The following is a 25,377-nucleotide window of genomic DNA, read 5'->3' on the forward strand; positions in this document are numbered from 1 at the left end:
ATGCACCGCGCCCGGCCGCCGCTGCGTTTGGGGGCACCCAGGCAGTGCCTGGGAGTCGGGTTGGGGCGGAGCGGAGGGGAGGCCGTGCCAGGCGGGGCCGGTTCGTGCGGAACCGCCATGGCCGAGCCGGCTTCGGTAAGAGGGGCCGGTAGACGATGCAGGCGCTGTCGAAACTCGGGTCCCTGTCGCGGCTGGAGTGGGATCTGCGTCCAGGGAGTGGGGCGGCGGGGGCCCGGCCAGGGGGTTGGCAGTGGCCCACGGACTGAGCTCCGAGCCGGGCTGGAGGAGGCGCAGTCTTGGTGCGTGTGCTGTTCTGGAATTGACGCCGGGCTTGGCAGCGCGCTTCAGTGGCGCGGGCCACTCCGAAGGCTGAGGCGGGAGCAGCGCTTGAGCCCCGGAGCTCTGCACTGTATGTGCGCTGTGCCCATCGCGCGGTGGCTCCGAGTTTCGCATCTGTGTTGTGACCTCCCGGGAGCGGGGACCACCGGGTTCCCCAGGGAGGGGGAAGTGGCCCAGCTCGGAAACCGAGCAGGGCAAAACTCCCGTGCTGATCGTTAGTGGGAACGCGCCTGTGAATAGCCACTGCCCTCCAGCCTGGGCAACAGCCAGAGCCCGTCTCTTTAATAAATAAATAAAAATTGGTTTGGGAGAAAGAATCCGGGTGGGAAAGATCTGTGCCTCGGCCTGTTGTTGGCTCGGGTCACCAATGCTGTCCCCGCCTTCAGTGTCGGGGCTCTGAACCTTGGGGTCTCTCTGGAGCCCGTGCTCTCCTGCTGCAGTCTCAAAGAAGCACATCTGTATAAGCAGATGAGAAAAAGTTAGGAGAAGGAAAACTGGAATGAGAAATTGGAGACTGCTCCTTCTAGGAAAGAACAGAAAACAAAATGAGTTGGGTGGTTAGCGTAAATCGAATTTACCGTAAATGCTCTAGTATTGTAATGAAAAATTTGAGCGGTTTTAAAGTTTGAAAGGCATATCCTGAGGCTTAATCCAGGAAACCCTACTAAATTTAGTTAAGTATAACCTGCTTAAATGTGCAAGTTTTTCTTGTGCCCCCAATGAAATTTTACAATCTTACTAATGTAATTCTCCCTATTTGCATTTCATTCTTCCCTTTTGCCCCCTACCCCTTTTCCCCAGCCTCTGCTGGCTGGTACAGATTCTTTTCTGATTTCTTCAAGCTGTGTTTCTACAGCCAGACTTTCTTTTTTTCTCTTCTCTTTAAATGATTGGGAACCTCCTGGAATATTCCTCTCTGTTCTATGAAAGTTTGTGGTAGCTCTTCTTTGGCTGTACATTTCAGTTCATAGAAAATGTGCTAGCAGTTTCTTGGCTAATGTATTATTTGGGATAGGCAAGGAGAAATCGTTTTCTTGATTTTCTTTTCTATTGTAACAATTTAGTGCTAATTGTGAATATGGTCACAAATGGGAATTTTATAGATAGAAAACACATGGATGGCCGGGCACAGTGCCTCACACCTGTAATCCCAGCACTTTGGGAGGCCAAGGTAGATGGATCACCTGAGGTTTGGAGTTCAAGACCAGCCTGACCAACATTTAGAAACCCTGTCTCTACTAAAAATACAAAATTAGCTAGGCGTGGTGGCACATACCTGTAATCTCTGCTACTTGGGAGGCTGAGGCAGGAGAATTGCTTGAACCCAGGAGGCAGAGGTTGTGGTGAGCTGAGATCGTGCCATTGCATTCCAGACTGGACAAAAAGAGTGAAACTCTGTCTCAAAAAAAAACAAACAAAAAACACATGGGTGAGGTACAAGGAAACTGTAAAGGAATTTGGTTTAAATTGTATTGTAAAAATAACAGTAAGGCCGGGCGCGGTGGCTCATGCCTGTAATCCCAGCACTGTGGGAGGCCGGGGTGGGGGGGGTGGGGACTGATCAGCTGAGGTCAGAAGTTCCAGACCAGCCTGGCCAACATGGTGAAACCCCATCTCTACCTAAAAATAGAAAATTTAGCTGGGCGTGGTGGTGGGCGCTTATAATCCCAACTACTCAGGAGGCTGAGACAGGAGAGAGATCTTGAACCTGGGAGGTGGAGGTTGCAGTGAGCCGAGATTGTGCCACTGCACTCTAGCCTGGGTGACAGAGCGAGACTCTGCCTCAAAAAATAAATAAAAATAACAGCAAGTTTGAACTTGTTTGTCATAGTAGCTGATACTTCAGCTTTCAAAGCTATGATAGTTTTGATGATAGAATTCTAGCTCTGAAATTTTTCTCTCCAAAATCCCAAGTGTCAAATGTCAGGTCTTCTAGATTTCCTTATTGAGAGAATTTACTTTAGTGCTTCTGACCAACATTTTCTACTATACACTCGGGAAGAGCCTTAGCCATCTTTCAAGGTATTCAGTGCTCTTCTTGTAGGCTCTCTTCTACATTTATAGCACAGAATCTGAAAGGAGTGAAAATGGAATTTTCAGAAGTTACACATGTTCTGTTGCTTCCCTATCGCTGTAGTGGATCTGTCCTTGAACACCCAGGAAGAGCAGCCCCAGTTAGTTCAGTTCATACTAGAGGTTGTAGATTAATGGTCCATGAGCCAGTGGTGGCTTGCAGACATTTTGTTTGAAACACCTATTGTTAAAATTGTGAATTTTAGTTGCCAGCATGAGTTTACATAAAATGATGTATGTTTCCAGTTTCTCTTAAAGAAAATGAGACATCCCAGGTGTGGCACAGTGGCTCCCACCTGTAATCCCAGCACTTTGAGAGGCCGAGGTGGGTGAATCACCTGAGGGCAGGAGTTCAAGACCAGCCTCGCCAACATGGTGAAACGCCATCTCTTCTAAAAATACAAAAATTTACTGGGTGTGGTGGCACATGCCTGTAATCCCAGCTACTCTGGAGGCAGAGGCAGGAGAATCACTTGAACCTGGGAGGTGAAGGTTGGAGTTGTGGGCCAAGATTGCACAATTGCACTCCAGCCTGGGTGACAGAGTGAGGCTCCATAAAAAAAAAAAAAAGAAAAAAAAAAAAAAAGAAAATGACACATCTCAATGTAAATTATAAAGCTATAAAACCTGTAGAGGATGACACTGGAGAAAATTTTTGAGACCTAGGGCATGGTAGGAAGTTCCTAGATGTGGCACCATAAGCACAATCAATAAAGGGAAAATGATAAATTGGACATCATCAAAATTTAAAACTTTTGCTTTTTGAAGGATCCTGTTCAGAGGGCAAAAAGATACAGACTGGGGGAAAATATTTGCAAACCACGTATCTGACAAAAGACTCCTGTCTAGACTACATAAAGAACTCAGTCAAGCAAGGTGAATCACGCCTATAATCCCAGCACTTTCAAGACCTGAGGCCGGAGGATTGCTTGAGCCCAGGAGTTTCAGATTAGCCTGTGCAACATAGGAAGACACCGTATTTATTTAAAATATGTATATATATAAGAGGCTCCCCTGGACAGTTAAAAAATCCAATTAGAAAATGGGCAGAAGATATAAAGTGACATTTCACCAAAGAGAATATATGCCTGGGAAAAAACACATAAAAAGAGTTCAACATCATTACTAATTAGGAAAACCAAATTAAAGCTACAGTCAGAGGTCACTATACACCTATTAGAACAGTTAAAATGAAAAGTAGTGACGTTGCCAAATGCTGGGGAGGGTGCTAAGAAATGCTGTCTTATAGATTGCTGGTAGGAATTTAAAATGACAGCTGGACGCAGCGGCTCACGCCTGTAATGCCAGCACTTTGGGAAGCCGACACTGGCGGATCATGAGGTCGGGAGTTCAAGACCAGCCTGGCCAACACAGTGAAACTCCATCTCTACTAGAAATACAAAAATTAGCCAGGCCTGATGGCGCATGCCTGTAGTCCCAGCTACTCAGGAGGCTGAGGCAGAAGAATCACTTGAACCCAGGAGGTGGAGGTCGTGACCTGAGATCGCACCACTGCACTCCAGCCTGGGCAACAGAACAAGACTTCATCTTAAAAAAAAACAAAAAAAAAGGCCAGGTGCGGTGACTCACGCCTGTAATCCTAGCACTTTGGGAGGCCGAGGTGGGTGGATCACCTGAGGTCAGGAGTTCAAGACCAGCCTGGCCATCATGGTGAAACCCCATCTTAAAAAGAAAAAAAAAAAAGAGGAATGTAAATGTAAAATGGCTCAGCAACTCTGGAATATAGTTTCACATTTTCTTTAAAAACTAAACATATACTCATCATATGACATAGCAGTTGTTATCTTAGAAACAGAAAAATAAAAACATGCCCACCCAAAATCCTGTACATGACTGTCCATAACAGCTCTTTTGGTAATAGCCAAAAAGTTAAAACAAAAATATTTCTCAGTAGGTGAATGGTTAATCAAACTGGTATACCGTGGATACTACTCAGCAATAAAAAGGATGAAATACAGTCATGGGTTGCTTAATGACAAGGATACATTCTGAGAAACACATTGTTAGGCAATTCTGTGGTTGCGCAAATGTCACTGTGTACTTCCAAAAACCTAGATGGTATAGCTTACTATGCACCTAGGTTATACAGTATAGCCTATTTCTCCTAGGCTACAAACTTGTACAGCATGTTACTGCCCTGAATACTGCAGGCAGTTGTAACAATGGTAAGTTTTTGTGTATCTAAATATAAAAGTACAGTAAAAATGCAATATTATAACCTTTTTTTTTTTTTTTTTTTGGAGACAGAGTCTCATCTGTTGCTCAGGCCAGAGTGCAGTGGTGCGATCTCAGTTCACGGCAACCTCTGCCTCCTGGGTTCAAGCAATTCTCCTCAGCCTCCTGAATAGCTGGGATTACAGTGCAGTGATCTCAGTTCACGGCAACCTCTGCCTCCTGGGTTCAAGCAATTCTCCTCAGCCTCCTGAATAGCTGGGATTACAGGTGCGCACCACCATGCCTGGCTAATTTTTGTATTTTTAGTAGAGACGGAGTTCCACTATGTTGGCCAGGCTGGTCTCAAACTCCTGACCTCAAGTGATCCACCCGCCTTGGCCTCCCAAAGTATTGGGATTACAGGCATGAGCCACTGTGCCCAGCCCAGCAATATCATAATCTTTTAGGACCACTGTTGTATATGTGGTCTGTTACTGAAGCATCATGTGGCACATGATTATACTGGTAAACATGACAACTTGGATGAATCTCCAGGACATTATGCTGAGAGAAAAAAGTCAGTTTCAGAAGGTCAAATGCCATATGATTCCATTTATATAACGTTCTTTTTTTCTTTTTTTTTGAGACAGAGTCTCACCCTATCACCCAGGCTGGAGTGCAGTGGCGTATTCATGGTTCACTGCAACCTACACCTTCCAGGTTCAAGCAGTTCTCTTGCTTCAGCCTCCCCAGTAGCTGTACATAAATCATCTCTCAATTACTTACAATACCTCATACAATATAAATGCTATGTAAACAGTTATGCTGAATTTTAAAACTTTTATAGTATCTTTCATTCTTGTATTTTGAAATATATTAAATTTTTACTTTTTAATTAATTTATCTTTTTAATTTATTGTTATTTTTGAGACAGAGTCTTGCTCTGTCGCCAGGCTGGAGTGCAGTGGTGCAACCTCTGCCTCCCAGGTTCAAGCAGTTCCCCTGCCTCAGCCTCCCCAGTAGCTGGGACTACAGGCACGTGCCACTACACCCAGCTAATTTTTTGTATTTTACTAGAGACGAGGTTTCACCCTGTTGGCCAGGATGATCTCCATCTCCTGACCTCATGATCCACCTGCCTCAGCCTCCCAAAATGCTGGGATTACAGGTGTAAGCCACCGCACTCCGCCTTTTATTTTTTAATAGAGACGGTCTTGCTATGTTGCCCAGGCTTGTCTCAAGCTTGAGCTCAAGCAGTCTTCCCAACTTAGCTTCCCAAAGTGCTGGCATTACCATACCCGGCTTTTATTTTTAAAGTACTTTTGATCCAAGGTTGGTTGAACTTACGGATGTGGAAACTGCAAATACAAGGGCTGACTGTAGTTAAGTTTTCTGATTGCGGTAGTGCTTACATGAGTCAGTATATGTGATGAAATAACAGAATTATACACACACATCGTACCAATGTCAGTTTCCTTGTTATCATATTGTACTATAATGTACAGTACGACATTTTGGGTAAACTGGGTGAAGGGTACATGGAACCTTTTTAAAATTCATTTTTCAGCCAGGCACGGTGGCTCAGGCCTGTAATCCCAGCACTTTGGGGTGGATCATCTGAGGTCAGGAGTTGGAAACCAGCATGGCCAACATGGTGAAACCCTATCTCTACTAAAAATACAAAAGTTAGCAGGTGTGGTGGCAGGTGCCTGTAATCCCAGCTACTCAGGAGGCTGAGGCAGGAGAATCATTTGAACTGAGAGGTGGAGTTTGCAGTGAGCCAAGATTGCGCCATTGCACTCCAGCCTAGGGGTGTACTCCTGGCCTGGGGGATAAGAGTGAGACTGTCTCAAAAAAAAAAAAAAAAAAGAATTTCAAAAATGTGAGCTGGCCAGGTATGGTGGCTCATGCCTGTAATCTCAGCACTTTGGGAGGCCAAGGTGGACAGATCACTTGAGGTCAGGAGTTTGAGATCAGCTTGGCCAACATGGTGAAACCCCATCTCTACTAAAAATACAAAATTTAGCCAGGCATGGTGGCAGGCACCCGTAATCCCAGCTACTTGGGAGACTAGGGCAGGAGAATCACTTGAACCTGGGAGTCGGAGGTTAGAGTAAGCTGAGATTGTGCCACTGCACTCCAGCCTGGGTGACAGAGCAAGACTCTGTCTAAAAAAAAAAAAAAAAAAAAAAAAAAAAAAAAAAAAGGCTGTGCACAGTGGCTCATGCCTGTAATCCTAGCAGTTTGGGAGGCTGAGGTGGGTGGATCACCTGAGGTCAGGAGTTTGAGACCAGCCTGACCATCATGGAGAAACCCTATTTCTACTAAAAATACACAATTAGCTGGTAGTGGTGGTGCATGCCTGTAATCCCAGCTACTCAGGAGGTTGAGGCAGGAGAATTGCTTGAACCCAGGAGGCGGAGGTTGTGGTAAGCAGAGATTGTGCCATTGCACTCCAACGTGGGCAACAAGAGTGAAACTCTGTCTCAAAGAAAAAAATAATCCAGGCTCGTTTGGAACTCCTGAACTTAAGCAGTCCTCCCGCCTCAGCTTCCCAAGTAGCTGGGACTATAGGCCGACTTACATGGAAGTCTTCTGTGTTATTTTTACAACACCTTATGAATCTATAATTATTTCAAAGTGAAACATTTTCAAAACCTGACCCATCCAGCAAAACTGGATCCAGTCTTCCACAGCAGTAATTGGTTGCTGCTAAGTAAAGCATCCCTCTTTAGATGATCTTTGTGCTCAAAGGCCTGTTATTCATTTATTCTAGTTTGTTATTTTTGAGATGGAGTCTCACTCCGTAACCCAGGCTGGAGTGCAGTGGCATGATCTTGGCTCACTGCAACCTCTGCCTTCTGGGTTCAAGTGATTCTCCTGCCTCAGCCTCCTGAGTAGCTGGGACTACAGGCATGTATCACCACACTCAGCTAATTTTTGCATTTTTAGTAGAGATGAGGTTTGCCATGTTGGCCAGGCTGGTCTCTCAAACTCCCGGCCTCAGATGATCCACTCACCTTGGCCTCCCAAAGTGCTGGGATTACAGGCATGAGCAATCATTCATTCATTTTATTTGGCTCCAGTGGACATTTATGACTCCTTTGTTGTTTATTGTATAGGCACCATCCAGCGATAATTAACATGTTTTCTTTCTGTATCTCAATAAAGTAATGGACATTAAAAAACAAGGCAGCCTTAAAGTAAAATGTATGTATATGCTATTTGTGATTCCAGGTGACTGTGACATTTGATGATGTTGCCTTATATTTTTCGGAACAAGAGTGGGAGATCCTGGAGAAGTGGCAGAAGCAAATGTATAAGCAAGAGATGAAGACCAATTATGAGACCCTTAATTCCCTGGGTAAGATGGGCTTCTAAGGAATCACTTTTTGGGAACCAGCCTAGTAGTACCAGGCCTCCTTCCCTGTATGAGTCATGGGCTGGTTGAATATGGTACTGTGCCCTAATGTCTCTTTCCTGATGTCTCCTTCCAGCTGCATTGGTGGTATAGTGGTGAGCATAGCTGCCTTCCTAATGCCTCCTTCCCTATCTATAATAGCCTGGGAATATTAAATTCCTTTTTATCCAGTGGTATCTGTGCCTTTAGTATTATTAATATTCTGAATTCTCTGTCTCCCACCTTAACCCTCCCCCATTTCTCCCACAGTTAGAATTACTAAGTAATCTAATTGCCCCTCTCTTTTAAAAAAGTGTATTCTTTGGGAGGCCGAGGCGGGTGGATCACGAGGTCAAGAGATCGAGACCATCCTGGTCAACATGGTGAAACCCCGTCTCTACTAAAGGTGCAAAGAATTAGCTGGGCATGGTGGCGCGTGCCTGTAATCCCAGCTACTCCGGAGGCTGAGGCAGGAGAATTGCCTGAACCCAGGAGGCGGAGGTTGCGGTGAGCCGAGATCGCGCCATTGCACTCCAGCCTGGGTAACAAGAGCGAAACTCCGTCTCAAAAAAAAAAAAAAAAAGTGTATTCTTTTATTTTTTAATATTTTTGTGCCTCCTTATTGTGTTGCCTAAATAAGATGAATTTCTCATCTTCACAGGAACTATGGCTTCCATGAGGAGGACATAGTGATTGAAAATAAGCTCGGACACAACATAGTGCACAGTGTGAATATAACAGGCAAGAAAAGGTGCCTGAGTAGAGAAGGAAGGACAGAGCAGTGGGATGGGACACTTAGGTATCTCCAGGGACATACTCAAGGAGTAGATTAAAAAGATTACAGAGAAATTTGGGGAAATTCTAACTTGCTACTTACCTGGCTCAGTCTGACACATTTTTGTATCACAAAATGTGTGATACATTTTTGTATCAGTAAATAACTAAATTTCTGCTAAGGTATCAATATAAGTGATTCTGGCTGGGTCTGGTGGCTTATGCCTGTAATCCCTAGACTTTGGGAGACTGAGGCAGGCAGATCACCTGAGTTCAGGAGTTTGAGACCAGCCTGGCCAACATGGTGAAACCTCATCTCTACTAAAAATAAAAAATTGCGCTGGATGTGGTGGTGGGTGCCTGTAATCCCAGCTACTTGGGAGGCTAAGACAGGAGAATCACTTGAACCTGGGAGGTGGAGGTTGCAGTGAGCCAAGATCACAGCATGGCACTTAGCCTGAGCGACAAGAGCAAAACTCTGTCTAAAAAAAAAAAAAAAAAAAAAAAAATGATTAAAGAGAAATTTAGGGAAATCGTAACTTTCTGCTTATCTGGCTTACTCTGACACATTCTTATATCAAGAAAACCATTTCTACTGGTATTAATATAATAAGTGATCTCAGTCTAGCCTGAAGAAGTCATTCCCTGTTTGGGGTGTTTATTTATTTATTTGTTTGTTTTTGAGATGGAGTTTTGCTCTTGTTACCCAGGCTGGAGTGCAATGGGGCGATCTCGGCTCACTGCAACCTCTGCCTCCTGGGTTCAGGCAATTCTCCTGCCTCAGCCTCCTGAGTAGCTGGGATTACAGGCACGCGCCACCATGCCCAGCTAATGTTTTGTATTTTTAATGGAGACGGGGTTTCATCATGTTGACTGGGATGGTCTTGATCTCTTGACCTCGTGATCCACCCGCCTCGGCCTCCCAAAGTGCTGGGATTACAGGCTTGAGCCACCGCGCCCGGCCTGGGGTGTTTATAATTTACTGTGTGAGATATGAAGGACAAGAGTTGACCATGTGAAATTAGGGGGAAGAGAATTCTAAGCAGAGAAAAACTAGGGCAAAGACCCCAGAGTAGGAATGCACGGGCTCAGTTTGTTGGGACCCACACTGAGCCTGTGGTAGGACACACACAGAGGGCTGGTGAGAAAGTGATGCCAAGGCAGGAAGGGCCCCATAGGACAAGATAAGGAGTTGGATTTTATTCTCAGCACAAGGGGAAGATGATGAGGGGATTTAAACAGAGGGGAGTGATTTCCTTTTTTTTTTTTTTTTGGAGATGGAGTCTCACTTTTTTTGCCCAGGCTGGAGTACAATGCATGATCTTGGCTCACTGCAACCTCTGCCTCCCAGTTCAAGTGATTCTCCTGCCTTAGCCTCCTGATAGCTGGGATTATAGGGGCCTGCCACCACATCCAGTAAATTTTTTGTATTTTTATTAGAGATGGGGATTTCACTGCATTGGCCAGGCTGGTCTCGAACTCCTGACTTCAGGCAATCCACCTGCCCTGGCCTCCCAAAGTGCTGGGATTATAGGCGTGAGCCACCATGCCTGGCCAGATTTACTTTTTAAATGGTTACTTGGGTTGCTACGTGGAGAATGAATCATAGTGGGTAGCAATGAAAGGCGAGACTAACCAAGAGCTTTGACTGTTCTGGTGCGATTTTATGGCAGCTGAACCAGGTAGTTAGTAATTAAGACAGATAGAAGAAGGTGGTCTCTAGACAGGTTCTGGGGGCAGAATCCCAGATTTTGCTGATGGATTGGATGTGGAGTAAAAAGGTAAAAAGAATCAACTTCTCGATTTTTGGTTTGAGCATCCTGATGGCAAGTGGCTTTGTTCACTAACATGAGGAAGGGTCAGGAGGTCACACATTTGGGCCACATTGCATCTGAGATGCTCATAGACATTTCCATGAGCATAAAGTATGTGAAACTGAAATTCTAAGTTAAGGTCAGGACTGGATTTACAGAATTGAAAGACATTATAAGGTTGGTATTTTAAACTGTGGGGCTGGTTTGGGATCATCTAGAGAGAGAATGTATAGATAGAACAGAAAGAGCCCAGGGACACCTCGGCATTTAGAGACTAACCAGAGGAGACTGAGGCCCAGTAGCCAGCAGGGTGGGACAGATGAGAGCCATGTGCTGATCCAGTGTTGTTTTGAGATATCACAATTAGTGCTCCAGAACTTGGAGAATTCAGTCTGATTTTTCCAATTTTTAAAAATTAAATGGTATTACCTGCCAATGATTTTCTGTAGAGAACATCCAGATCCCAGCCCCAGAGCTTAGGGTTCAGCAGGTTTGGGCACAGGCCCAGGGATCTACATTTTTCACAAGTACGTGAGGTCCTGCTAATGCTGGTGGTACCCACTTCCCTTGGAGAACCCTTGATCTGAGGGCTGAGCCATAGCTGACACCACCAAAGGCTCGTAAAGGAAGAGGCTTCCTGCTGCCTGCTCTGAAGACCCTTTACTGATTTATGAAAACCCTTCTTTTAGGCTTACACCACTAGACTGCATTACTCTCTACCTCTTCATCACTGTCATTTAACAACCTCCCGTTTCTATTACTTCACTGATCAAAAATGTTGGTACTTCGATATTTGCCAGGCACAGTGGCTCACACCTGTAATCCCAATACTTTGGGAGGTTGAGGCAGACAGATCACTTGAGGTCAAGAATTTGAGACCAGCCTGGCCAATATAGTGAAACCCCATCCCTACTAAAAAAAATTAGCTGGTCGTGGTGGCCCATGCCTGTAATCCTAGCTACTCAAGAGGCTGAGGTAGGAGGATCGCTTGAACGTGGGAGTTGGAGGTTGCAGTGAGCTGAGATCGTGACACTGCACTCCAGCCTGGGTGATTAAGACTCCATCTCGCCGGGCGCGGTGGCTCAAGCCTGTAATCCCAGCTCTTTAGGAGGCCGAGGCGGGTGGATCACGAGGTCAAGAGATTGAGACCATCCTGGTCAACATGGTGAAACCCCATCTCTACTAAAAATACAAAAAATTAGCTGGGCATGGTGGTGTGTGCCTGTAATCCCAGCTACTCAGGAGGCTGAGGCAGGAGAATTGCCTGAACCCAGGAGGCAGAGGTTGCGGTGAGCCGAGATCGTGCCATTGCACTCCAGCCTGGGTAACAGGAACGAAACTCCGTCTCAAAAAAAAAAAAAAAGAAAAGAAAAGAAAAAAAGAAATTTGATATCTGAATAGTTCCTTGGATGTTAGCCATCTAATCTGAAAGTTTAGTGATTGAACTTCCCTCCTTAACTCCCTGTAAATTTTCTGTTTTTTTTTTTTTACTCACATTGTTCTCATAATGATCACTTTTTAAAATCCTCATCATCCCTAACTTCTCTGCTTCCTTTAATTTTGTGAAATATTGGGCCGGGCACGGTGGCTCATGCCTATAATCCCAGCACTTTGGGAGACTGAGACAGGTGTATTACGAGGTCAGGCGTTTGAGACCAGCCTAGCTAACATGGTGAAACCCTGTCTCTACTAAAAAGACAAAAAATTAGCCGGGCATGGTGGCAGGCACCTATCATCCCAGCTACTCAGGAGGTTGAGGCAGGAGAATCATTTGAACCCAGGAGGCAGAGGTTGCAGTGAGCTGAGATCCAGACCACTGTATTCCAGCCTGGGCAACAGAGCCAGACCCCATCTCAAAAAACAAAAAAAAAAAAAAAAAAAGAGGGGACAGGGCGTGTTGGCTCACGCTTGTAATCCCAACATCCCAACACTCTGGGAGGCCAAGGCGGGCGGATCACAAAGTCAGAAGTTCCAGACCAGCCTGGCCAATACGGCAAACCTTGTCTCTAGTAAAAATACAAAAATTAGCCAGGTGTGATACGCACCTGTAATCCCAGCCACTTGGGAAGCTGAGACCAGAGAATCCCTAGAACCCAAGAGGCAGAGGTTATAGTGAACTGAGATTGCACCACTGCACTCTCGTATGGGTGACAGAGTGAGACTCTGTCTCAAAAAATTTTTTGAAATATTGCAGAGAATATTTAAACTGAACAGTCTTTTTTTTTTTTTTGAGACAGGGTCTCGCTTTGTTGCCAGGCACCAGGCTGGAGTGCAATGGCGCAATCTCGGCTCACTGCAACCTCTGCCTCCTGGTTTCAAGCAATTCTCCTGCCTCAGCCTCCCAAGTAGCTGGGACTACAGGCACGCGCCACCATGACCAGCTAATTTTTGTATTTTTTAGTAGATATGGGGTTTCACAATGTTGGCCAGGATGGTCTCGATCTTCTGACCACCTCGGCCTCCCAAAGTGTTGGGATTACAGGCCTGTGCCACTGAGCCCAGCCAGTCATTTTTTTTTTTTTTTTTTTTTTTTTTGAGACAGAGTCTCACTCTATCACCTACCTAGGCTGGAGTGTGTAGTGTTATGATTATGGCTCACTGATACCTTGATCGAACTCCTGGGCTCAAATAATCCTCCCAGCTCTGCCTGCTGAGTAGCTGGGACCACAGGTATACACAACCACACCTAGCTAATTTTTATCATTTTTGTAGAGATGGGGTCTCCCTATGTTGCCCAGGCTGGTTTTGAACTCCGGGGTTCAAACAGTCCTTTCACCTCAGCCTCCCAAAGTTCTGGGAATACAGGCATGAGCCACTGAGCCTAGCCTAAACTAAACAGTCTTGGTAAGGCTGTCTTTGATTGTTATTCATGTAATTTCTTTTTTTTTTTTAGACTGAGTTTCGCTCTTGTTGCCCAGGCTGGAGTGCAATGGCGCAATCTTGGCTCACTTCAACCTCCACCTCCCGGGTTCAAGCAACTCTCCTGCCTTAGCCTTCCAAGTAGTTGGAATTACAGGCGTGTGCCAGCATGCCTGGGTAATTTTGTATTTTTAGTAGAGATGGGGTTTCTCCATGTTGGTCAGGCTGGTCTCAAACTCCCAACCTCAGGTGATCCACCCACTTCAGCCTCCCAAAATGCTGGGATTACAGGCATGAGCCACCACGCCCGGCCATCATTCATGTAATTTCAGCGGCTTTCATTTTTTTTTTTTTTTTGAGACGGAGTTTCGCTCTTGTTACTCAGGCTGGAGTGCAATGGCACGATCTCGGCTCACCACAACCTCCGCCTCCTGGGTTCAGGCAATTCTCCTGCCTCAGCCTCCTGAGTAGCTGGGATTACAGGCACGCGCCACCATGCCCAGCTAATTTTTAGTATTTTTAGTAGAGACGGGGTTTCACCATGTTGACCAGGATGGTCTCGATCTCTTGACCTCATGACCCACCCACCTCGGCCTCCCAAAGTGCTGGGATTACAGGCTTGAGCCACCGTGCCCAGCCCCAGCGGCTTTCATTTTTTGACTTAACTTAGATCTCACGTCTCTAGGAATCAAAGTCAACTATGAAATGATTTTTATTGTGGATAATGATAAAAGACAGAGAGAGAGAGGCTGGGCATGGTGGCTCATGCCTGCAATCCCAGCACTTTGGGAGGCTGAGGTGGGTAGATCACCTCAGGTCAACAGTTCCAGACCAGTCTGGCCAACATGGTGAAACCCTGTCTACTACAAATACAAAAATTAGCCAGGCACGTTGGCGTGCACCTGTAATCCCAGTTACCCAGGAGGCTGAGGCAGGAGAATGGCTTCACCTGGGAGGTGGAGGTTGTAGTAAGCTGAGATCATGCCATTGCACTCCAGCCTGGGCAACAGAGCAAGACTCCATCTCAAGAAAAAAAAAAAAGAGAGCGAGAGAGAGGAAAACAAAATTAAAAAAATAATAATTTTGGCTGGGTACCTGTAATCCCAGCACTTTGGGAGGCTGAGGCAGGCAGACTGCTTATGCCCAGGAGTTTCAGACCAGCCTGGGTAACATGGCAAAACACTATCTTTATAAAAATACAAAATTAGTCGGGTATGGTAGCAAGTGCCTATATTCCCAGTTACTAAGGAGGCTGAGGTGGGTGGATCACTTGATCCCAGGTTGGAATGAGCCAAGACTGTGCCACTGCACTCCAACGTGGGTGACAGAGTGAGACTCTGTCTCAAAAAAATAATAAAATAAAATAATAATGATAATTTAAAAGTATATATATAGAGAGAGAAACAAAGTCTCAGTCTGCTGCCTAGGCTGGAATGCAGTGGTGCAATCTCTGCTCACTGCAACCTCTGTCTCCCAGGTTCAAGCAACTCTCACACTTCAGCCCCTCCGGTAGCTAGGATTATAGGTATGCACCACCATACCCAGCTAATTTTTGTATTTTTAGTAGAGACAGAGTTTGCCATGTTAGCCAGGCTGGTCTCTAACTCCTGACCTCAAGAGATCTGCCCACCTCAGCTTCCCAAAGTGCTGGGATTACAGGCATGAGCCACCACAACCAGCCAAAAAAATTATTTTTATTTAAGTATTGGTTGGGCACGGTGGCTCACGCCTGTAATCCCAGCACTTTAGGAGGTCGAGGCAGGCGGTCAGGAGTTTGAGACCAGCCTGACCAACTTGGAGAAACCCCGTCTCTACTAAAAATACAATATTAGCTGGGTGTGGTAGCACATGCCTGTAATCCCAGCTATTCAGGAAGCTGAGGCTGGAGAATTGCTTGAACCCAGGAGGCAGACGTTACAGTGAGCCAAGATCGCGCCATTGCACTCCAACCTGGGCAACAAGAGCAAAACTCTGTCTCAAAAAAAAAAAAAAAAAGTATTCAGTAAACTCAAAGTCTGTGTGAACTCTATTTGCAGGGTATGCTTTTTCCAAGCCAGATTTGATCACATGGATGGAACAAGGGAGAATGCTATTAATCAGCGATCAAGGACGCTTACATAAAACAAAAAGGACAACTGGCCCTCCTACTGATGAACAGTTGGACATGAAGAATACTGAAAAGTTGCCATGTTTTGGTGAGTAAGATGGATTTAAGGTCATGAATTATTTAATTTTTCTAGCCTTGTTTCCTGAATATTTCTTTTTGGATACCTGACTAGAGCTAGTCAATAAGAAGCATTATTTTGATGGAGAATGTTAATTTTCTTTACTCAAGAGCGTAGCAGAAGTGGCCAGGGATGGTGGCTCACACCTGTAATCCCAGCACTTTGGGGGCCTGAGGTGGGTAGGTCACTTGAGGTCAGGAGATCCAAACTAGCCTGGCCAACATGGTGAAACCCCGTAGTGGCAGGTGCCTGTAATCCCAGCTACTCGGGAGGCTGAGGTAGGAGAATTGCTTGAACCCTGGAGGTAGAGGTTGCAGTGAGCTGAGATTTCACCAGTGCACTCCAGCTTGGGTGACAGAATAAGACTCCATCTCAAAAAAAAAAAAAAAAAAGAAAAAGAAAAAGAAAAAAGAGGGTAGCAAATGTGAGACTGTATTATGTATTACTTTCATACATATGTACTTTCATACATATGTATATACATATTAAAAAAAATTTTTTTTGAGACAGTCTTGCTCTGTCACCCAGGCTTGAGTCCAACAGTGCAATCTTGGCTCACCCCAACCTCCGCCTCCCGGATTCCAGCAATTCTCCTCCCTTAGCCTCCCAAGTAGCTAGGATTACAGGCATGCACCACCATGCCCAGCTAATTTTTTGGTGGTTTTTTTTTTTTTTTTTTTTTTTTTGAGACGGAGTTTCGCTCTTGTTACCCAGGCTGGAGTGCAATGGCGCGATCTCGGCTCACCGCAACCTCCGCCTCCTGGGTTCAGGCAATTCTCCTGCCTCAGCCTCCTGAGTAGCTGGGATTACAGGCACGCACCACCATGCCCAGCTAACTTTTTGTATTTTTAGTAGAGACGGGGTTTCACCTTGTTGACCAAGATGGTCTCGATCTCTTGACCTCGTGATCCACCCACCTCGGCCTCCCAAAGTGCTGGGATTACAGGCTTGAGCCACTGCACCCGGCAACTGTCATTTTTATATTCCTGAGAAAAATGCTTCTATTAGCATTTATTCCAGAAAATCTTTCCTGAAATTTCTGGTAGAAGGGAGACAAGAATATGGCCCTAAGCCTTCCTCCTTTAATATTTGCCATTTATTTCATAGATTTAATGGTAAAGTCAGATTATGGGAGTAACTCATTTTCACTGTCTCTAACTTCTGCTTACCCTCTGAGGGCAATTTATAGTTCACAAGATGTATTTGCTTGCAATTTTTTTTTCATGCTAAGTTATTTCTTAACACATGGTGAAAGGAATATAAAAGTTAAATATGATTCACCTGTAGGAGGCAGATTCACAAAGTCATTGAGGTCAATGGGATTCCCTTTTCTACTTTTTTTTTTTTTTTTTGAGACAGAGTCTCACTCTGTAGCCCAGGCTGGAGTGCAAATGACATGATCTTGGCTCACTGCAACTTCCACCTGCCGGGTTAAGCAATTCTCCTGCCTCCACCTCCTGAGTAGTGGGCATTATAGGTGTGCACCACCACACCCAGCTAATTTTTGTATATTTAGTAGAGACAGGGTTTCACCATGCTGGCTAGGCTCGTATCCAACCTCTGGCCTCAAGTTGATCTGCCCGCCTTCGCCTCCCAAAGTGCTGGGATTACAGGCGTGAGCCACTGCGCCTGACCTTCCTTCCCTTTCCTACTTTGTTAGTGATATGAAGACAGTCCTTGATTGGCTGGGCATGGTGGCTCATGCCTATAATCCCAGCACTTTGGGAGGTGGAGGTGGGCAGATCACCTGAGGTTGGGCGTTCAAGACTAGCCTGACCAACAGGGTGAAACCCTGTCTCTAATAAAAATACAAAACTTAGCTGGATGTAGTGTCATACACTTGTTTAATTCCAGCTACTTGGGAGGCTAAGGCAGGCGAATCACTTGAACCTGGGAAGCAGAGGTTGCTGTGAGCTGAGATCACACTACTGCCCTCCAGCCTGGGTAACAGAGCGAGACTCTGTCGCAAAATAAATAAATAAAATAAAATAAAAACAATTTTTTTTTAAAAGATAGTCCTTGAGCCCAATTATAGAGTAGACATGATATGAGATGAGACTAATACTTCTTTCCTTTCCAGATGATGGAGGAACTCTCGGGACAAAAGAAGAGGATTGCCATTTAAATGGTCCTCAAAAACAGGACTTGTGTGCTGCCTTACCAGGGAGGGAGAGAAAGATTTTATCAGCTCAAAGAGCCAGCTTCCGGTCTCCAAGTATCCAAGAAACAGAGATTGTACATAAAAAAGTCAGCATCACAGCATCTGATCCAGATCAGAAAGATCCGTGGCATAAGCCTTGGGAGACCCCAAGCCACTTAGAAATTCCCACTGGGCCAAGGTGCTATTCCTGCTATGTCTGTAGGAAAGTCTTCCAAGTAAAGAGGGACTTGCTAAAGCACAAACGGAGCCACTCTAAGAACCAGCCTTACAGATATCCAAAGCACAAAAGCACGCCCAGAGGGAAGACTGAACTCAGGCGGCCGCAGAGGCTCCTGTGTCCGAAGAAGCCGTTCCAGTGCAGCGAGTGTGAGAAGAGCTACTTCCTGAAGGGCAGCCTCGTCACTCACCAGGTTGTCCACACCGGCCAGCGGCCCTACCCGTGCTCGGAGTGCGACAAGACCTTCCGGTACAGGGCCAACCTGAAGAAGCACCTTTGCCTGCACCGCGGGGAGCGGCCATTCGGCTGCGGGGAGTGCGGCCGGGCCTTCGTGCAGCAGTGCGAGCTCACGGAGCACCTGCGGCTGCACAGCGGCGAGAAGCCCTTCCAGTGCCCGCAGTGTGACCGGCGCTTCCGCCTGAAGAGGGGCATGAAGGTCCATCTGTCCCAGCACAGCGGGAAGAAGCCCTTCCACTGCCCCGAATGTGGCCGGAGCTTCTCCCGGAAGGCGGCCCTGAAGACCCACCAGAGGACGCACAGCGAGGAGAAGCCGTTTTCTTGTGATCAGTGTGGCAGGAAATTCATCTACAAGATTAAGCTCGACGAGCACATCCGAGTTCATACAGGAGAGAAGCCGTTTTCGTGTCCCGAGTGTAATAAAAGTTTCCGCCTCAAGAGAAGCCTGAAGGCCCACGGGCTGCAGCACAGCGGGAAGAGGCCGTTCCAATGCCCGGAGTGCAGCCGGGGCTTCTTCTGGAGGAACGCCATGCGCGCCCACCAGCGCCTGCACAGCGAGCAGAAGCCCTTCCCCTGCGCCGAGTGCGGCAAGCGCTTCACGCGGCCCTCCAAGCTCGCCTGCCACGCCAGAGTCCACGACAGGCAGAAGGAGTTTCCCTGCGGCGAGTGCAAAAAGACCTTTTCTCAGCAGTCGCGGCTCATGCAGCACCTGAAGGTCCACACCACTGAGAAGCAGTTCTCCTGTGCTGAGTGCGGCCGCAGTTTCCGCCGGCGCTCGCATCTCAGGGAGCACACGAGGCTTCACAGTGGCGAGGAGCCCTTTCAGTGTCCCGAGTGTGACAAGAGCTTCTCCTGGAAGGCCTCCATGAAGTTCCACCAGCGGGTGCACAGGGACGAGAAGCCCTTTGCGTGCAGTGAGTGTGGCAAGACCTACACACATCAGTCTCAGCTCACCGAGCACCTGAGGCTGCACAGCGGAGAGAAGCCCTTCCAGTGTCCTGAATGCCAGAAGACTTTCCGCCTCAAGGGAAATCTGAAAAGCCACCTGCTGCAGCACAGTGGCCAAAAGCCATTCTCTTGTGTGATGTGCGGCAAAAGTTTCACTCAGCAGTACCGGCTCACAGAACACACTCGAGTCCACAGTGGGGAGAAGCCTTTCCAGTGTCCGGAGTGTGACAAGAGCTACTGCGTCAGGGGCAGCTTGAAGGTCCACTTGTACACGCACAGTGGAGAGAGGCCCTTCCAGTGCCCCGAGTGTGGCAAAGGCTTCCTCCAGAAGAGAAGCCTGAAGGCCCATCTGTGCCTTCACAGTGGGGAGAGGCCTTTTTCTTGTGATGAGTGTGGAAGGAGCTTCACTTATGTGGGGGCCCTCAAGACCCACATGGCAGTCCATGCCAAGGAGAAGTCCTCCAGCCTCTAGGTCAGACCACGTGGTGGTCCCGCAAGCACAGCTTTCAGGTGGTGCCAGGAGCCCTGTTGGCCTCGAGTGGAGGCAGGTGAAAGGATTCCTAGAGTAAGATTGGGCACAGTGGCTCCCGCCTGTAATCCCAGCACTTTGGGAGGCACAGGCAGGAGGATAACTTGAGCCCAGGAGTTTGAGACCAGCCTGGGCAACGTTGCGAGACTCCATCTCTACAAAAAATATAAAATTCAGCTAGGCGTAGTGGTGCATACTTGTGGTCCCAGCTACTTTGGGAGGTTGAGGTAGGAGGATCGCTTGAGCCCAGGAGGCAGAGACTGCAGTGAGCCATCCTCACAACACTGCACTCCAGCCTCGGTGACAGAGCAAGATTCTGTCTCAAAAATAAATAAATAAATAAATAAATCATAGAATACTGGCTGCAGACACACTGGACAGATGTGTGGTCTGCAGAACCGGATGGTTCCTTGACAAAAGTTCCAAATACTCCAGGCAAAGACAAAGAGACATCACCCTTCAATAATCCTCATAGGAAAAACCTTCCAGTTGTGGAGGAAACATTTTCTACTGATCTGCTAGTCCAACAGATCTCTTTGGTGTCATCCAAGAACGTAGTAATAATCCCTTCATTAAATTCAGAAACTACAGCCTTAGTGAAGAAGTGTTACAGGCAGGAGCATTCCTTCATACTCCTCAGTCAGCTTTTCCATCCAGGCCACTTTACTGAAATTTGCATTAAAGCCTTCAGTTTTTTCTCATAGTGGATTTTAGTTTTCTCTCAGGTGGTGAGACAGCATCTGTTCTTGAAATTTTCCATATTGCTAAAAATAAATGTCTTCCACAATCTCGTTTGTTAAAATGATTACTCATGTGTTATTTCCTTCTGAATTGACTTACATCACCTAAAAATCCACCATTATGAGTAATAAGCAGTGCTATTTATCTAACCCCTCTGCATTTTTGACAGTGTTATGTCAATTCTCGAAGAACCATACTTACCTTGGCCGGGTGTGGTGGCTCGTGTGTGTAATCCCAGCACTTTGGGAGGCTGAGGTGATTGGATCACCTGAGGTCAGGAGTTCAAGACTAGCTTGGCTAACATGGCAAACCCTCTTTCTACTAAAAATACAGAAATTAGCTGGGTGTGTGGGTGGGCACCTGTAATCCCAGCTACTCGGGAGGCTGAGGCAGGAGAATCGCTCGAACCCAGGAGGCAGAGGTTGCAGTGAGCCGAGATCGTGCCATTGCACTCCAGCCTGGGCAACACGAGAAGGGGCAGTTCCATGTCATAGTCCAAAAAGCATGGGGCTTGGAGTAAAACCCACAAAATATAACAGACTCTGGCTCTGGCCTTGGGCAAGATACTAGAGCTCTGTAAGTTTCAATTTCTACATTGAATATAATGGTGAGGGGAGGGTACCTTTATGAAAATCAGCCACATCTACAAAAAAAAAAAAAAAATGCTTTTTTTCAGCTATACTGGTAACACAGGCGTTCTTGAGTGTGAGCTAGGTGATGGATTGCAGTACATGGAGTGGCCTACAGAATCACTCCCAGTCCATACATAGCATAGGGGACTGGCACAGAGACAGCAATAAAGAGTGCTTCTGAGGTCAAACTGAGGCAGGAATTCTAGGAGCAAAAAGTGACCAAGTGCAGGTAGAGAATGGGGAGGAGCTGAGAACAAGGAGGAGGGGTAGCTTTAAGAAAGGAGAAAGGGCTGGGCGAGGTGGCTCACACCTATAATCTCAGGACCTTGGGAGGCCAAGGTAGGTGGATCACCTGAGATCAGGAGTTTGAGACCAGCCTGGACAACATGGTGAAACCCCATCTCTATTAAAAATACAAAAAAAATGGCCAGGTGGCGCACACCTGTAATCCCAGCACTTTGGGAGGCTGAGGTGGGCAGATCACGAGTTAAGATATGAATACCATCCTCCCAACACAGTGAAATGAAGTCTCTACTAAAAATACAAAAATTAGCTGGGCTGGGTGGCATATGCCTGTAGTCACAGGTACTCAGGAGGCTGAGGCAGGAGAATCACTTGAACCCGGGAGGCGGAGATTGCAGTGATCTGAGATTGCACCACTGTACTCCAGCCTGGCAACAGAGCAAGACTACATCTAAAAAAAAAAAAAAAAAAAAAATTAGCTGGGTGCAGTGGTAGGCACCTGTAATCCCAGCTACTCATGAAGCTGAGGCAGGAGAATCACTTGAACCCAGAAGGCAAGTGATTCGCGATCATGCCATCGCACTCCAGCTTGGGCAGCAAGAGTAAAACTACTGCGTTTCAAAAAAAAAAAAAAAAAAAAAAAAAAAAGGAGGAGAAAGGAACTCTGCTAAGTGTTACCGGGAACTTTCTAGATGCTCAAGCTTATTGAGGAGTCAAGCAAGTTTCTATTTAAGCTGTCTTCCTTGCCCCCAAATCCGGTCACCTAAGTAAGGGAGTATAAATTGTTTCATGCCCAGTACTCAGATTCTGGAAATAAAGGCCAAGTTAGTGGACACTATAATGTGAGAATGAAAGTGAGATTATGAATGTAAAATACATAGTGTCTAGTCAAGAGTAGGCATTCAGGGCTGGGCACAGTGGCTCACGCCTGTAATCCCAGCACTTTGGGAGGCCAAGACAGGCAGGAGAATCGCTTGAACCCAGGAGGCAGAGGTTGCAGTGAGCCAAGATCACGCCACTGCACTCCAGCCTGGCAACAGAGCGAGACTTCGTCTAAAAAAAAAAAAAAAAAAAAAAAGGAAAAGAAAGAAAAGAAAATGGTTTGTAATGGTTTGTTTCTTATGAACATGTACTTACTGAACGACCAGAAATCCTACTCTTGGGTATTTATTCTAGACAAATGAAAACCTCTTTTCGCCCAAAAACATGTATATGAATGTTTCCAGCGGCTCCTCCCATAATTGCTAAAATGTGGAGCAACCCAAATGTCCTTTGATGGATGGTTGCTATACAAACTACAACATACATAGTACTAATGCATTTTTTCCCTTTCTTTCCAAAGTCTTTCTCTGTCACTCAGGCTGGAGTGCAGTGGTGTGATTTCCACTCGCTACAACCTCTGCCTCCCAGGGTCAAGTAATTCTCCTGCCTCAGCCTCACAAGCAGCTGGGACTTCAGGCAGGTGCCACCACACCTGGCTAATTTTTGTATTTTTAGTAGAGATGGTGTTGCCATGTTGGCAGGGCTGGTGTCAAACTTCTGACCTCAAGTGATCTGCCCGCATCCGCCTTCCAAAGTGCTGGGATTACAGGCGTGAGCCACTGTGCCTGACTTGAATTTTGTTTTCTTTTTAGAGAAAGGAGTCTTGTTATAATGCCCAGGCTGGCCTTGAACTCCTGAGCTCAAGAGATCCTCCCACCTCAGGATCCCTTGAGGGGACCTACAGGTGAGAGCCACTACACCCAGTGTTCCTCGATAACATTGATACAGATAACAATGTGGATAAATCTCAAAGGTGTACTGAGTGGAAGTATGTTGTAACCTTTTACAAGTCTCAAAAGGTTACATACTGTATAATTTTATTTATGTCACATTCTTGAACGGTAAAACTATAGAGACAGAAATAAATCAGCTCTTGCTAAGGGTAACAGATGTAGGAAGGGAGGTGAATCCAAAGACATCATAAGCTAGTTGGGCACGGTGACTCTCACCTATAACCTGAGCACGTTGGGAGGCCCAGGCAGAGGATCGCTTGAGGCCGGGATTTTGAGATCAGCCTGGGCAACATAGCAAGACCCTGTCTCTAGAAAAAATTTTTAAAGAAAGATATTATAAGGCATTTCAGAGGGTGATAAAACTTCCAATAGCCTTGTAATCGGTGCCCTTGAGAGTTGAGCATCCTGCAGTTCTTAAGGACTGAAATAATGAAAATTCTGATCAGGACTTTGCTTGTTTGCATGTTTTAACCACTCACTTTTTGCTCAATATTCCTTGTTCTCCCAAAATAATTATATACTGCTGATGCACTGTTTCATTGTCAAGGAGGAGGAGATAACTTCAGGGTTATGAAAAATTGTTGTGGGGAATTAATGCCTTCAAGGTCATTGAGGCCAGCCACTGAGCCCAGAAGTCTGGTTGTTCAAGGTGTTATCAGAGACTGAAGAAACACAGACTTTTCCCCTTGGTTCCCTGAAACTTCCTTCCCTTATTCTCTAGCCCCATTAAAACTCCCTGTTTTTTTTGTTAAGACAGATTTTAGAGATTTGCTCTGCTGCCTTCTTTGGTAGAATCAAAACCTTTTTCTATCTCCAAGCACCGATGTCTCAGTGTTTGGCCTCAGCTGCCCAAGGTACACAAGCCTGATTTTGAGGTTCTACAACAGTCTGATTATGATGTCAGTTACATGTTTACACATATGTTAAAATTTGGAGCTCTATGTAGTAGTATAGAAGTATACTTATTTGGGGGGGGGCGGGGGTACAAAGTTTCGCTCTTGTTGCCCAGGCTGGAGTGCAATGCCGAGATCTCAGCTCACTGCAACTCCCACCTGCCTTATTCAAGCATTTCTCCTGCCTCAGACTCCCGAATAGCTGGGATTACAGGTATGTGCCAACATGCCCGGCTAATTTTCTATTTTTAGTAGAGATGGGATTTCTCCATGTTAGTCAGGGTGGTCTCGAACTCCCGACCTCAGGTGATCCACCCGCCTTGGCTTTCCAAAGTGCTGGTATTACAGGCATAAGCTGCCGCACCCAGCCAGAAGTTATACTTCTATATACCTTAAAAGTATTTTTTTAAGTTCATAGTTAAAAGTTCACAGCACTATGCATAAGAAAACAATTGTACCGTATAACATTTGTAAAAATAAAAAATGTTCAACAGTAAGGTGCATGTACACGTCTTGATTCAGTGGCAAACACAGATATGTGCACACGCTCCTTAGCCTATTCGGGGACTATTTTACTTCTCATGGACACCCTCTCCCAACTGCACACTTTTCATTTGTTACTTTAGCCTGACACCTAAGACATGACCAGGACAGAATGCGAGGCTGATTTTCTGTGCACAGTCACCACCCCCTTCCTCACCCTCTCCCTCCTTTCTGTCTCCCCTGGTTTCTCCTGCGTCTTCCCACCTCTCCCCTGTTGCGTCCCGTGTTTCTCACGCCCCGTGTCATGGCTTCCTCCGTCTTCTCCTCGCGCTCTGTCTGTTTCCCGCCAGGACGGGGGTGCCCGACCCGCATCCCTGGGCCACGCTGAGACCCTGAGTCCCGCAGGCGGCCCTGAAGCTGGGGTGGCTTCCCCATGGGGTCTCTGCCCGAGGCCGTTCTCTGCCAAGGAGGGAGCGTGGCGGCCGGGGGAGCCCAGAAGGGCGCTGGACCCACGGGGACCGGCCGTGCTGGGCGGACCCCACCTCCGCGTCCCCGACGGGACAAGCCTGGGGACCCCAGGGCCTCCACGTCCCCGGCGGGACGGACGCCCCGGGCCACCGCGGGCAGCGCGCCTCCCGCCCCCTGCCCCCTGCCCGGCTTCGCTGCGTTCCCGGGACCCCCTCACAGACGAAGCCCTCGAGCTCATCCCTGAGTCGGGGGCGGCTTTGGGAGTCCGGACGCCCCCCTCTCGCTGCCTCTCAGTCTGGCTTCTGTGGAGCGCATCTTCCTGTCCCTGCTCTCTCCATCTCCACGTGCCTCCGTTTCCCCATCCGTAGGCTCCCTCAACTCGTCTGCGACT

General features: G+C 46.7%; 1 protein-coding gene across 2 annotated transcripts; it reads left to right on the forward strand.

Moving 5' to 3' along the window:
- Window positions 1-24,255, forward strand: ZNF425 (zinc finger protein 425). 2 transcript variants are annotated; one of them, XM_003929834.4, is made up of 4 exons: window positions 1-135; window positions 7,825-7,951; window positions 15,471-15,629; window positions 17,740-24,255. In XM_003929834.4, the coding sequence occupies exons 1-4, from the start codon at window positions 1-3 to the stop codon at window positions 19,692-19,694; spliced, it is 2,376 nt and encodes a 791-aa protein (XP_003929883.2). In that variant the 3' UTR covers window positions 19,695-24,255. The 2 variants fall into 2 exon arrangements, with proteins under 2 accessions (XP_003929883.2, XP_039328947.1); XM_039473013.2 differs by lacking the exon at window positions 1-135 and adding an exon at window positions 142-299.
- Window positions 24,256-25,377: the final 1,122 nt, after the last annotated feature.

This window comes from Saimiri boliviensis, chromosome 10 (assembly GCF_048565385.1).
Source record: "Saimiri boliviensis isolate mSaiBol1 chromosome 10, mSaiBol1.pri, whole genome shotgun sequence".
Taxonomy (NCBI): Eukaryota; Metazoa; Chordata; class Mammalia; order Primates; family Cebidae; genus Saimiri; species Saimiri boliviensis.